The 14,651-nt window shown below is 44.2% G+C and overlaps 1 protein-coding gene across 1 annotated transcript in view; it reads left to right on the top strand.

Moving 5' to 3' along the window:
- Positions 1-14,651, top strand: part of LOC114242969 (uncharacterized) — a 100,335-nt gene that overhangs the window by 19,156 nt on the left and 66,528 nt on the right. The window contains exon 2 of the mRNA XM_028174314.2: positions 11,546-11,665. Within this exon, the coding sequence (XP_028030115.2) occupies positions 11,546-11,665 (120 nt within the window). The remainder of the gene's footprint in view (positions 1-11,545; positions 11,666-14,651) is intronic.

Genomic DNA, 14,651 nt, shown 5'->3' with positions numbered 1-14,651 from the left:
TTTTCACCGTGGTTCTGCTTAACCCCATCTGAAGGGCCAACAGTTTCTGCTTACGTTTGGGATTTCTTTGAATTCGCGCCTTCACAGCTTTTATCACTGCTGGAGTCCTAACAGACCGAGGGCGACCACTTCTTGACCTGTCATCTACACTAGAGTCTTCATTGTATCGTTTGATGGTACGATAAACGAATCTTTTGGTTATATTAAAATTTTTCAGTATGTTAAAAATTTGAATTGGCGCGTAACCGCAACGATGCAATGCAATAACTGCAACACGGTCTTCTTTAAGCGTCCACTCCATATTTAAAAATGAGTAAAGTTCTAAAAGTATACATTTTTATTTTTATGAACAATTCGAAATTCGAATTCAATAAACTTTTTTGTGGCCAGCATTCTAAAAGAAAAGTTTTTACTGTGTGACAATACTTATGACCTGACTAGGTAGGAACAATGGCGGTGAATTGGTTTGATACCAAACAAAAAAAAATGATTTCAGATTTCTAATGTGGTGTTATCACATAAGTACAAAGGTATTTTATGTGGCGTGAATGTTATAACGAAAATTTGTACCAAAATAAATTTTGTAAACGTTTTTATGTTTACAAAAGTTATTGAAATTATCTTTGTATGGAGAATAGTGAGATGTTTTCATAAAAAAAATTAATAGTATTTGGTTTTCGGTATAAACAAACAACCGCGAAATTCGAAAAAAAAAATTGACTATGTTTATCTGTTTATTTTCACGAAACAAATTAGGCACAGACTTCAATTTCAAACTACTTCGAATTAATAATTAAATATTTATCTGTGTTCAAGCAATGATTTTCTTTTGTAGCATCAAGAAAATGCTCTGACATACTTTAGAAGCGGCAATATATTTGATTTATGCAGGCTTGGCTTCATCACTGTGAGTTATTAGGTACGTGTGATGAAAATATTTAACTTTTAATATAAAACTTTATTAAATGTTTAATATAAATCGATAAGCTGTCCTTGATGTAGTATTTATTTTTCGGTACTATTTTGGAGTTGACAACAAATTTTCAAAGTTGAAGTCGATTGGTGACAACAAAGCAAGGCAAAGAAGTCTGGTCATAAATTAATAGTTATTTTTGGTAAGTAGGAATGTATTATGTTTCTTACTGGTGGTAGGACTTCTTGTGAGTCCGCACGGGTAGGTACCACCACCCCGCCTATTTCTGCCGTGAAGCAATAATACGTTTTGGCTTGAATGGTGGGGCAGCCGTTGTAACTATACTGAGACCTTAGAACTTATATCTCACGGTGGGTGGCGCATTTACGTTGTAGATGTCTATGGGCTCCAGTAACCACTTACCACCAGGTGGGCTGTAAGATCGTCCACGCATCAAAGCAATAAAAAAACACTATAATGCTTTATACAGCAAAATATACTTCCGCCCCAGAGAGAATATTCTGTGCCTCGGTAAATCTAGTTGTCGCTGTGTTTGGGCCTCGATAAAAACATGTCAGAGCTAGTGACAATAGATCCATGTAAGTCGTAGTGACTGAGAGGTTTACATTCTCATAATCCATTGCTATTTAAAAAAAAAGTGGAGTTTCCTTTGGAGTCAAAAAAATTATAGCTATATATAATGTTAATTATTACACATATACAAAACGTGTGAGCCGGATATCTGTTGAATTGGAAACTGGTAATGCGATGGTAATGAGCGGTTCGTTTGTACCCAATATGCGGCTTCTTATATTGTCCATAATTTATGACGTATGCAGATTACATTTGGTCCTTGAAAAATCTCGTCTGCAAATTAATAGAGAAAATAAGATTTAAAATTATTTAGCATAATTTCACTCTACTCCATTTTTATTCTAGACAGGGAAAGATTACAAAAAAAAACAAGACAATAAAATATGTCCAAAGTACTTTGTTCGTCATTGTGTCTTCATGAAGCTTATGAACAGTTCGAAGTATAATAAAGTTGTACAACAAAAGAATAGGTGTCAATATCAATCATGTATTTATAGTCTCCTACATAGAGCCTCAATTTCTTATAATTAATCTTATATCGAGAAAGATTAATGTTCAAATTACAAAGATAGAACTGCGGATATACGACCTTATCTCTCCGCGTTAAGAATTATGATTATGCTTACGGACGCTTGTCCTTTTGAAATATCGACAGTGGAATTTCCAATAAAACATCTTTCCGCAACGCCTTCAATAACAGCTGCCATCGGATTTTTTGTGATGTATTTGCCATTATGCCGTTTGTTTACATTGTGACGTAAAATATTTTGTTATTTGAAATGCAAATAGAGCAATTTATGGAGTTTGTTGGTTCAACAATATCTTTGTTCGGAGCTCACACATGGTAACTGTCTGAGTACGTAGACAACATAATATGAATAACGCTATCGACTTTGACAGCTGATGTGGAAGACTTAATAACAGAACAGTGTTTTTAGTGAGAGTTTTTTAACTGGTGGTAGGACCTCTTGTGAGTCCGCACGGGTAGGTACCACCGCCCCGCCTATTTCTGTCATGAAGCAGTAATGCGTTTCGGTTCGAAGGGTGGGGCAGCTGTTATAACTATACTGAGACCTCAGAACTTACATATCAAGGTGTGTGGCGCATTTACGTTGTAGATGTCTATGGGCTCCAGTATCCGCTTAGCACCAGGTGGGCTGTGAGCTCGTCCACCCATCTAAGCAATAATAAAAAAAAAGAGTTTTTTAAAGTTCTCGATAGCGTCAAAGTTAACTCAACTTGGTATGTAGTTGGAACAGCGCCCCTAACGGCAAACGTAAGCAAACGTGCAAACTCCATACAAATCTGAGTTAACTTTTACGCTATCGAGAACGTTAAAAAACTCGCACTAAGCACACTGGAAGTGAGTCCGCTTAGCAGCTATAGAACGCGAGCATTGTTTAAAATACTTGAAGTTATTCTTTCATCGTGGGAGTCGAGAACACATGTTAATGTCATGTGTATTTGTGTGCTAAGATATGTTTATGATATGCTTCAAACGTGTACCGAATTGACAAGCAAAATGAGAGTTATTCTAACCGAAAATACCGGCACGAAGATCATTAGTTTGTTTCCTGTTTACGCAAATAGAATAAATACCTCTTACCTACACACTTCCGTCGTATACATAAGCCTCTGTAAATACTCTGTGAACTCATTGACACATATGTGGTAAAAATCACCAATTACTTTTTGGAAGTTTATCTTGTTTAGGCGGACTTTATTTTAGAACACATTGTCACATTAGAATAAAAAATAGATACATTTAAAAAAATAGTCGTTGCGGGTTGGCGAGTCCACTTGTTTCAAGGGTATTTAATTCCTTGGGGCTGGTGGTAGCCCTATCTGCATTTTTTTTGCAGAGGTTGGGATATTTCACCGCTGCCCGATGCTCGGCGTTAACTTTTTACGTTTGAAAAGGTCACGTCCAACCGACCCTCCTCCTTTCTCATCTGGGCTTGGGACCGGCAAAAGCTTAGTTAAATGGTTACCGGCGTCCATAGACATCTACAGCGTAAATGCCGCCACCTACCTTTAGATTATCAGCTCTAAGGTCTCAGTATAGTTACAAAGGCTGCCCCGCGCTTCAAACCGAAACGCATTACTACTTTACGGCAGAAATAGGTAGGGTGGCGGTACCTACCCGTGCGGAATCACAAGAGATCCTACCAACAGTAAGTATAGTATATTGTCACCGATCGATGATGCGTGTGTAAATTTTCAAGCTAATCGGACGTTTGGAATTCTGTGAAAATTTCGTTTATAGATGATCATGAAATTGTTTTAATTGCACTAATTCTATCTATCTATTATTAATCTGCGCTCGTCCAGAGAATCTTGAAAGGCCACAATTAAAAATGTCACGATCGCTTGAAATAACATAATTGAGATGTATATTTGGAGGCAAGGGGGCAAACCTTAGTAGTTTTTCCCTCGCAATTAGTATCATTGGAAAATTGGGCTCACCTGGCCACGACGCATAGTCCTGTAACTCCATTATACCAATTAAGGAATGAGTTTTAACAAAACAAATTACTTTATTGTACAATAACGCTATCGTGTTCAATTGTTACATGTTACCTTTTATTTTTCAATTAGCAACAATTTATTGTGCCGTTCCCAATTTCATAATTCCTTCGGTTATCGTTCTCATCGAACCTTTCGCTTGCGACGAAGGGCTTGGCGAGTAAATTTGCCCACAGACATAGCCAATTGAGTTTCTCGCCGGATCTTCTCAGGGGTTCGCGTTTCCGATCCGGTGGTAGATCCTGCGAAGCACGGCTCTTGCTAGGGTTCGTGTTAGCAACGTCGTTAGGTTTGGGCCCGTGAGCTTACGCTACTAGTTCGGTGAATCTATAATAACCCCTCAAGGTTACTAGACTTCCTGGCAGCGACTGCCACTTCTATTTATGGAAATTTAGTATTACTTGCTTAATAGTTTGCAATGCTATTCTTATTAATGATACGTTTCATGTCGTGTCGTGTGACATTTCAGATGGAGATTCTGACGGGAAACTGATTGTACTTTATTTGAATTACGCGTAAGAAGTCATAGAAACCGTGATCCATACTTTCGTTCAGTTTTATTTTCTTTTTGGTAGGTAAAGATTTATTATGTTATCGCAGGCACAAGACCTTGAGTGCGGGATGACGCCTAATGGCTTGTTGTCTTTGTTCTCGAGTGACGCGTCTATGTCATGATTCAAATACTTCTGCAAGTACCAATTTTCATATAAATACTTGCTTTAATACGTTGACACGAAGGACTTTAATTATTACAGACTAGCTGACCCTTCAGACTTCATAGTGCCTCAATCGATAAATAAAAGTTTAGGTCTTTTATTTTTGTATAAAATAAACTTAAAACAAAATTGTTATTTTTATTTAATTCCGAGCATTTTCATATTTACCTACCCTTTAAATCTTTTATGGACTTCCACAAATAATTCAAGACCAAAATTAGCCAAATCGGTCCAGCCTTTCTCGAGTTTTAGTGAGAATAACGAACAGCAATTCAGTTTTATATAGTTTAAAGATAGATTAAAATTATTTATTAACACCAAATATTCACATTATATTTCTCATTAATATTAGTTTTTTATTTTTAATACTTAAATAATAGTAAGTAAAGTTAAATTATTTTTTTGGTAGTTAATGTTTAATTAGACGCGATTCATAGGATTTAAATAAAAAATGGACGCGAAGCAGCGTTCTTCAGGATTTAAAATAATAATAATGTGGGAAGTATAAAATAAATGTTGGCGATTGTATAATGAACCGCGTTACTTTAACGAACCCGGCCACGCGTCGAAAAGTACAATCAGAAAACGTTCATAAATTATGTGCTGGAAGTAAACTACCTTGTTGGGTTAGACAGGTGAGGAAGGCTCGGTAGAATCATCCCTTCAACGTAAGAAATGCTGTAATTACAATTACATTGTATTTTTCGATTGCTATTTTCTTTTTGTTGATAACTGATTACGGCACTGCGAACGTATTCAGATTAAGGACGATTCAGATTATGAATTTTTTGTTTGTATTAAATTAGCTCAATTTTTTTTTTTTTTTTTCCTACCTATGCTGATAGCCTTGAGAGGCTATTTCAGCTTCACCCTAACGTTAGTAGGTGAGCTCGCGGGGCTCAACCGGAGAGTTGCTAACACTGACCCTAGCAAGAGCAGTGCTTCGCAGAATCTACCACCGGATCGGAAACGCGACCCACTGAGAAGATCCGGCGAGAAACTCAGTGGGCTGTGTCTATGGGTTAGTTCGCTCGTCGAGCCCTTCGTCGCAAGCGACGGGTTCGACGAGGACGGTGACCGGTGCTTGTGGTGCCTAAAAGCACCGTTAATGGATCAGGAGGATCCGTAATGACGTGCTTTGGGCGACGTCGACGGTTTACCATTCGGTCTACTGGGTCGGGTATGTAATTTCCAGCGGCTACGATGAGAGGGTTCTCATGTCGTGCCGCCTTCTCAAAATGGCGCAGCGATGCCGACTGTAGATACTTACTAAAAGAGTCGAGCTCCAGGTCGTCGTGGAGATCCACATTCCTAAGGAACCAAGGCGCTCCGACGGCTATCCTGCAGAATCGTGATTGAATAACCTGAAGGGATTTCAAGTTGGTGCGGGCTGCGTGAGCGAACACTACGCTTGCATACGTCATGACGGGGCGTATACAAGTTTTGTAGAGAGTTACCTTATTGCGGAGGGACAGTTTGCTTCGACTACAAAGCATTGGATAGAGTCGTCCTAGAATAAACGCGGCGCGGTCGCGTACCGTTTTTATATGGGGACGGAATGTCATCCCTCTGTCGAGGGTGACGCCTAGATATTTGACCTTCGAGACCCACGGAATGGGCTGGCCAAAGAGAGTGATGGGACTAACGGCGGAGGTGTTTGCGCGCCTACTACGGAGTGGGATGCTCGAAGTGATGTTCGGAGGGCGACCCCTTTTGAAGAGCACCGCTGCGCTTTTCGTGGGGTTGATGTCTATTCGCCACTTCCGAAACCACTGTCCCATGGTGGCTACTGCGATCTGGAGTCGCCGATGAAGCAGCGACATCTTCCTACACGAGTAGTAGATAGCCGTGTCATCGGCGAAGAGCGCTAGATGGGTCTCCGGAGACCGGGGTATATCATTGATATACAAACTAAATAATAACGGGGAGAGCGCGGAGCCTTGCGGGACTCCGGCGGTCAGTTGACGGGGACGAGAACGAGTTCCCTCTACTCGATATCGAAACGAACGGTTCGACAAGAAGTCTCGTATGATGAGCACGAGTCTGTCTGGCACTCCCATGTTGTACAGTTTATAAATTAAACCGTTGTGCCAGACTTTGTCGAACGCCTTCGCGATGTCGAAGAAGAGGGCGCCGGTCGGGATTTGTTTACGCCTATTTAGTCCTATCAGAATGTGCTCCGTGAGACGGTGCACTTGTTGTACGCACGAGTGTTTAGAGCGGAATCCGAACTGTTCGTCAATGAGAATTTTGTTCGCGGTAACAAAATCCCAGAGGCGTTTCCTAAGGAGCCGTTCGTAAATTTTTCCTATCGTCGAGAGGAGACTAATCGGACGGTAACTAGAAGTTTCGTTTGTCGGTTTGCCCGGCTTATGTATACCGATAACGTCCGCTTCTTTCCACACCGCGGGAAAGATGCAGTGCGTCATAGCGGCATTTAAAATTGTAGCCAACATTGCTATCAGTTGGACTGGCAAAAATTTTAGCGCGCGGTTGTGGATGCCGTCGGAGCCGGGTGCCTTCCTAGGTTGGAGGTTGTGGATCGCGTCTCTAACTTCGTCAGTGGTAATGGGGGGTAACGCGTCCGAGGGCGGCAGGGAAGCTCTGCGCTCGACCTCCCTGTCGACTAACTCGGTGTGTTCGGGGTCCGCGTGTTGAGTGCTGGTGGTGCACTGCTCTTGCAGTGCATCGGCCAGCAGCTCAGCCTTGTCATCGTCATCGAATGCCGGTGGTTGGCCTGAAGGGCGTATGAGGGGAGGCATAGTAGCGGTAGTTTCGGATTTGAGAGTCCTAGCTAGTCGCCAGTATGCTTGGTGGGAGGGCGCGAGTTGTTCTAGATAACTATGCCAATTATCGTTACGCGCGTCGCTTAAGCGGGAGTGGACTTCGCGTTGTAGACGACGCATCCGAATCCGGTTTGAATGCGTGGGAAGACGATCGTAGGCCCGGATTGCCGCGTTCCTAACTCTTAAGAGATTCCTAAGATCGGGGGACAGTCTGATGCGGTGGAAGCTGTCCTCCACATCGACTTCTTTTGAAGATCTAATGATCGCGGAAGAGATGTGATCGGTAATGATGTTTATGGATTCGACGGTGTCCTCGGGGGATGGATTCGAATCCGGGCCGCAAGGGAGGATTGGCGGAGCGGCGTCGGCTAGGCACGTGCCCAGCTTATTCCAATCCACCATGGTCCTCGTAACAGTGACTGGGTTGTGAGGGCGACCGAGCTGCATAACGACAGGTCGGTGGTCTGAGTCGAGCTCTGACATTGCTTCGATGGAACGCAAGCGCAGAGTTACGTTCCTAAGCAATGCCAGGTCTATAGTGCTCGGACGGAGCGCGATGTTATACGGATAACATGTTGGAGTTGGGGGACCGACTATTTCAAAGGTGAGGTCGTCTATAAACGCGTCGAGACGCCTACCGTTGACGTTTGTACGATGGCAGTTCCACCTAGTGTGGTGGCAATTTAGATCGCCTGCCAGGATGACAGAGTCTCCCATGCCGAACAGTGACTCGATGTCACTGCTCAGAAGGGGCTTGTCCGGGGGGAGATAAACGGATGCGATGACGATCGGCTGGTGTCCCGTCAGCGAGATACGGCACACTGACGCCTCGATATGTAAGAGCGAGGGAGTATCGAGAGGGACAACGTGCAGGGCCCGTCTATAGTAAATGGCAGTCCCGCCTTTGGAGGCGGTGAGTCTGTCATTCCTAACCATGACGTAGTTCGCGACTTTCGGGTCGCGACGCGAGGGCTTCAGACAGGTTTCCTGCACTAATAGAATATCTACAAGATTATCGCGGAGGAATTCAAAAATTTGATCGCGTTGCCGCGCGAGTCCGTTAGCATTATAGAATGCTAACGTAAGGGAATACGGTTTTTCTCTACCTTTTTGCGCCATTGATTATCGGTAAAGATTTTATAACGTACGCGACACGGACTCGTAGACGTCCATGTGATCGAAAGCGGCCGCGAGCCGCTGTTCGGGGGTTACCGACCTACGTATCGCGTCTGCGAACGATCGCAGACGGTCGAAGTTGACTGCGGTGACGAAGTCACGCACGAGCGCGAAGTCGTTGACGGCAGAGGGTTGCGGGGGACGGAACGCGGGCGCGGGGCGAGGTGCGAGCAGGGGCTGGGGCGCGGGGCGTGTCACGAGCGGGGGCGGGGGTGCGGTTTCCGTTCCCGCCTTCGTATACGGCAGCGGTTTTTTCCACGCCGACACCGTGGGAACTGCAGCCGGCACGAAGGCGGGTTTCGGCACTGAAGGCGCCGAAGTCTTTGGGCCGACGGTTCGGGGGGCTGGGTGGGTCGGACGTTTTCGCGGAGCCCTAGGACATCCACGGTAGTTCGCGGGGTGCCCTTGCTTAAGGCATAGGACACAGCTTGGAGGTTCGGTCGCGGTTTCCCTAACACGCGAGCAATCTAGTGTGGCGTGGTCGCCGAGGCACTTTACGCAGCGGGGGCGCGCGTGGCAATTACGAGCCGAGTGGCCGTAAAGCTGGCATCTGTAGCACTGCCCGGGAGTGCCACGTCTATGGGGGGCTTCAATTGAGATCCCGGATAGGCCGCAAATTGTCGTGAGACATGCGATCTTCTTTTTGGCCTCCGGGGTGGGTTCTAGCGCTACTAGAATCATGTTGTAGGGCTGTTTGCCCCGCCCACTGTGCATCCGGTGCACACTAACTAGCGGGAGGGACTGAGCGGTCAGATCCTCCTTAATGTACTCGATATCTAGCTCTTTTGGGACTCCGCGTATTACTACGCGGAGCTCGCGGTCCTCCTGAAGAGCATAGGTGTGAAAACCTATGTTCTCCTTTCGGAGGTATGAAGAGAGGGCCCTATGGTCGCCCGGCGTTGCGACCTTTATCTGAATCCCATGCGCGACGTTACGCGCATGGGTATAATTAATTTTATTTGCCTGAAGGGCCTGGGAAACGCGGTTCCACGCAGTTTTTTCCTGGAGAATCAGCGGGGGCGGGGCAGCTACTTTAGGAGCGGGCGCGAGCTTGGGACGCGGCGGTGGGGTTACACGGCGAGCGGAGTCCGACTCCGGTGTCACGACTACCTGCGGGCGGGAGGCGGTCGCGGATTTAGTCTGCTTCGTCGTGGAGCTCCGGGACTCCACGGCGCGAGTACGCTTTTTACCGCGCGTTACGGTTTGGAACCCATCCGAAGTTCCAGGCTGAGGGCTTGACGCGGATTCGAAATCCATCTCCGATTCGGTATCGGAGCCTGAACTCGAAACGATCGAGGTCGCGACGGACGAAACGCGCGATGACGTAGTCGACGCGGGCGCGGGGGTGGGGGTAGCGTTAGGCGCTTCGTGAGTCGCTACGTCGGAACGTGCGCTCGAACTTGACGCGGCGGCGGGGGGCGCGCGGCGTGCCTCCGAGGCACGTTTGAAGTACGCGGCGACGGACGCGGGGGGGGGGAGGGATTGCCACGGGCGGCCCTAAACTCTAGGTACTCGGCCCTAATTGACGGGTACCTATCCCGGAGGAACCCGACAACATCACTAGCACAATCTTCTTCCATTTTTCGGTCTTCTTGCCCGGGGGGGGCGGCCCCGGGACTTTTGTTGAACTCGCCGAAAGGCGAGGCCCCGGATATGATTTGTAACCCCCCTGTGCTGCAGGACAGCAAGGAGCAGGGGGGGGGGGAATGCCTATGCCGTGAAAACGGCAATCGGCGGGGAAAAGGAAAGGAACCCGCTCGGGCTGTATAGTGCTACAGCAGGCAGAATCGCGAGCGGGGGTCTAGTCTTGAAAAAGACTGTTGTTTTGGGAAGGGTTAGGAAATCGCTAGCCTGTGAGTGCCACAGGAAGCCTGAACGTAGCGATTGGTTTTGCCTTGAAAAAGGCAGTTGGTAAGGGTGGGTTCGCGGTTACAAAACTTTAGCGCACAAAAATGGACTCCGAGACGCAAATCGCAAGCGACCAACGGATCGGCACGTCCGCACTACCGAATTGTACGCACGATGTATTCACGGTCACTACACTGTCGAGCACAACTGTGAGTTCAGAGACGCAGCTCGCAAGCGGGCCACGGATCGGAAAGCACGTCCGCGCACGACCGAGTCGTGAGCGAGAATCTTAGCTCAATGTGCTTAGTGTGCGTTTTTAACTTCTCGAAAGCGTAAAAGTTAACTCAAATTTGTATGGAGTTGGAACAGCGCCCCTAGCGGCAAACGTAGGTAAACGTAAACTCGCACTAAGGACACAGTGCTGAGCTGGTTAAGTTATTACCGAAGCCCGGGGATTTAACAACGTAAATGTTGCTACCCACCTTGAAATATGAGGTCGAGATCTTAATTTTATTTTTGAAAGCTTGACTGCATCGCGGCATAAATAGTCTGGATGGCGTGTCTACTCGTGCGGGCTCACTGCAAGGAAAGTTGGAGGTTTAAAGTCGCATGCTATATGGGCATTCTGATTTTACTGATGGTAGGACCTCTTGTGAGTTCACGCGGGTAGGTACCACCACCCTGCCTATTTCTGCCGTGAAGCAGTAATGCGTTTCGGTTTGAAGGGTAGGGCAGCCGTTGTAGCTATACTTGAGACCTTAGAACTTATATCTCAAGGTCGGTGGCGCATATACGTTTTAGATATCTATGGGCTCCGGTAACCACTTAACAACAGGTGGGTGAGCTCGTCCACCCATCTAAGCAATAAATAAATAAAAAAGATCAATAGCTGGAGAAACAATCCTCTGGCTATCCTCTGATGCGAGAGACACAACCATTCTTACCTAAAGTTTCATATAAATATTAACAAGTGCTCTTATTTTCAGGGCCACTCCAAATAATTTGAGGATCGAGACGTGCTCCCACTGCACCACGCCCTCGGAGAGACACGCTCCTGAAGTGGTCTCAGTCAAGGTCGGCTGCCTCCACATCAATCCGGCTACAGAGTAAGAATTCTTAACATTCGAATGTTTTTTATTCGATTCTGAATCTCTACGGTCGAGTGATTAGTGATCCTAGCTGCCGGACTACTATACCACGACGTGTAGGTTCGATTCCTATTCGGATATTTGGTATATAAAGATTTAAAAATGTACTTGTTCTTGTCTCGTCTGCCGACAGAGTTGGCTGTAAAAAGTGATGTAGTGTTAAATTAAAATTGACACAGGTAAAATAAATGATTAGAAATTAATATTCTAACCCTATGTTAATTGTTTATGGATATTAGGGTAATTAAAAATAGTGTAGTGTATTTATTAAAATAATGCACAATTTTGGTACACTAAGTCGAAGTGTAGTTAAACTAGAAACAGATAGTAGTTGTTCGTGTGACCATGAAAACTGTAAAGTAGGTATTTGAAATGTCAAAAATAATGTTAAATAATGACAATAAGAAACGCGTCGTAAATTGTAAAAAAAATGAGCCAAAATGAGAAGGCTGGCAGATGTGTAACACTGATATTATTTTGTTCAGGTGTAGATCAGCGTGCTTAGTGCGAGTTTTTTAACGTTCTCGATAGCGTAAAAGTTAGCTCATATTTGTAGGGGACGGGATCGTTTGCGTACGTTTGCCGCTAGGGGCGCTGTCCCAACTGCATACAAAATTGGATTAACTTTTACGCTATCGAGAACGTTAAGAAACTCGCACTAAGCACACATATGCATAATAGGATAGTTTACGACAGGAGATTCGTGTTCATGAAGACGCAAGAAGAGAAGAGGAGAAGAAGGAAGAAGAGGAGGAGAAGAAGAAGAAGGAAAGTCCTACCCATCGTACCTTAAGCCTGCATCAGACCTACCTGCAGCGCATCACCCCTGCCTCATTAGGCAGGGAGTCACATGTCCGGGCAGAGGGGTTCCCCCGAGGCCCGCTCCGCGCCCCCACAAGGGGACGCGACGACCCCACGACGAGATTCATGTGGCATAATGAAAAATAAAAGATTAATATTAAGAAACAATTGTTTGCGCATGGCGTCGCCACACTGTACTCACTATTAATAGCCCACTGAATTTCTCGCCGGGTCTTCTCAGTGGTTCACGATTCCGATTCGATGGCAGATTCTGCAAATTACTGCTCTTGCTAGGGCTAGTGTTAGCAAATCCTCTCAGGTTGAGCCCGTGAGCTCACCACCCGTTCGGGCGTAGCTGAAATAGCCTCTTTGGCTACCAGCGAATAGGTAGGGGGAAAAAACTACATAATAATATACAAACATAGTACTCCAGTAATCGGCTTAACGTGGGGCTATAAATGTTTCACATCAAAAGTAGTTTTCAATAAGTCATAATAAGTATATTTGCATCAGCGTCGGTCGATATTCTACTCCGATGCAATCAGGCTTCCCAGTTCGAAGTGTGAGACGGCTAATAATACCTGGCAATCGAGAAAACTTACACAACACAAGTGAGCTTGTTTATGAAATTCCATCCTCCGCAGTGAAGAAATTACAGTTGTTAATACGCTTTTATTAGCTTCAACTGTATTTGTCGGTGTAAGGGAATAGTATAAAGTGATTGAGTTGAACTCGGGACGTCAGATTAATTTAAAAATTTGTACTCGTATACAGGAGCGATGATAACAAAATAATTTATTTGCTTTGGACTATGTGTATATTAGGATAACCGGTATAAAAAATAAAAAAAAATTATTTACATCGATTTGCTAATAAATGGATTTTTTATATTTTTAAAACCAAATTTATTGTTGGTTTAAAAAGTATATATTGTTTTGTATAGTAGAGCATGATTTTCTTTCGATTTTATACGTTTTTTTTTATTGCTTAGATGGGTGGACGAGCTCACGGCCCACCTGGTGTTATGTGGTTACCGGAGCTCATAGACATCTACAACGTAAATACCGCCACCCATCTTGAGATATAAGTTCTAAGATCTCAAGTAAGTTACAACGGCTGCCCCACCCTTCAAACCGAATCGCATAACTGCTTCACGGCAGAAATAAACAGGGTGGTGGTAGTTGGTACCTATCCGCGCGGACTCATAATATTAAGAGGCTTTACTACCAATAATGACCAGTAACCAATTGAGAAACGAAATCTGAGCGAAGAAGAAACTAGTAGTAATTATATTATATTTAATATATGCACATTATATATTATCACTGGTCGTAGGACGTCTTAAGGTTGCGCATGGGTAGATAGATACACCACTACCCCTACTTGGCTGTTTATGCCGTGAGACAAATTTTAAAAAATTTAAAATGATAATAGGAATTTTATTAGTTGTTGGAAAATTCCGAGCGTATGAAAGAATTTATTTCAAAATAGGCATATTATACTTTCTGTTAAGAGATAAACAGTGAAACAGATGATAACAACAAGCCTGTCATTTGCACGGATTTCGTGACGTAGGTTAGGGGTAGGTAAGTAGAAAGCGCACAGCCGATCAGATTACGTCTGATTAAACTCATGCCAATAACATTGCTGTCATTCCTGAGCACTCTATTGCGTTATGTTTTTCGTAATAATCTCTTTTTCAACCTGTAAACACTCTATGCTCAATTTAGGTTTTTTTCATATGCACTTTGTTTATTTTTTCTGGTCTTTCCCATTCAGTAATCTATACTAATAAATAAATCTACAGTGGTTATTACGGATGTTCCGTTATAACTACTGAACCATGCATCCGATTGACTTGAAACTTGGTATCCATGTAGAAAATACATGTACTTAATGGATAGGCTAATATTTATATGAGTGTTGGACTCCCTAATAATAATGACAATATATAATAATGTTAATTTTAAATGCGCACCGAAGCGGGCGAGTACGGCTAGTAATTAATAATAATGCGTAATAATGGTTTCCACTGAAAACAATTGAAGTTATTGGTGCCACCACGATTTGATTTTGCGTTTTGTTATTAGCTGGAAACTTTGCGAGTTTCTGGAAACAAACTCAAATTAATAATGTTGGATTT

This window comes from Bombyx mandarina, chromosome 08 (assembly GCF_030267445.1).
Source record: "Bombyx mandarina strain Sakado chromosome 08, ASM3026744v2".
NCBI lineage: Eukaryota > Metazoa > Arthropoda > Insecta > Lepidoptera > Bombycidae > Bombyx > Bombyx mandarina.
Note: the sequence above shows the minus strand (reverse complement) of the source record. Positions and strands in the feature narration are given on the sequence as shown.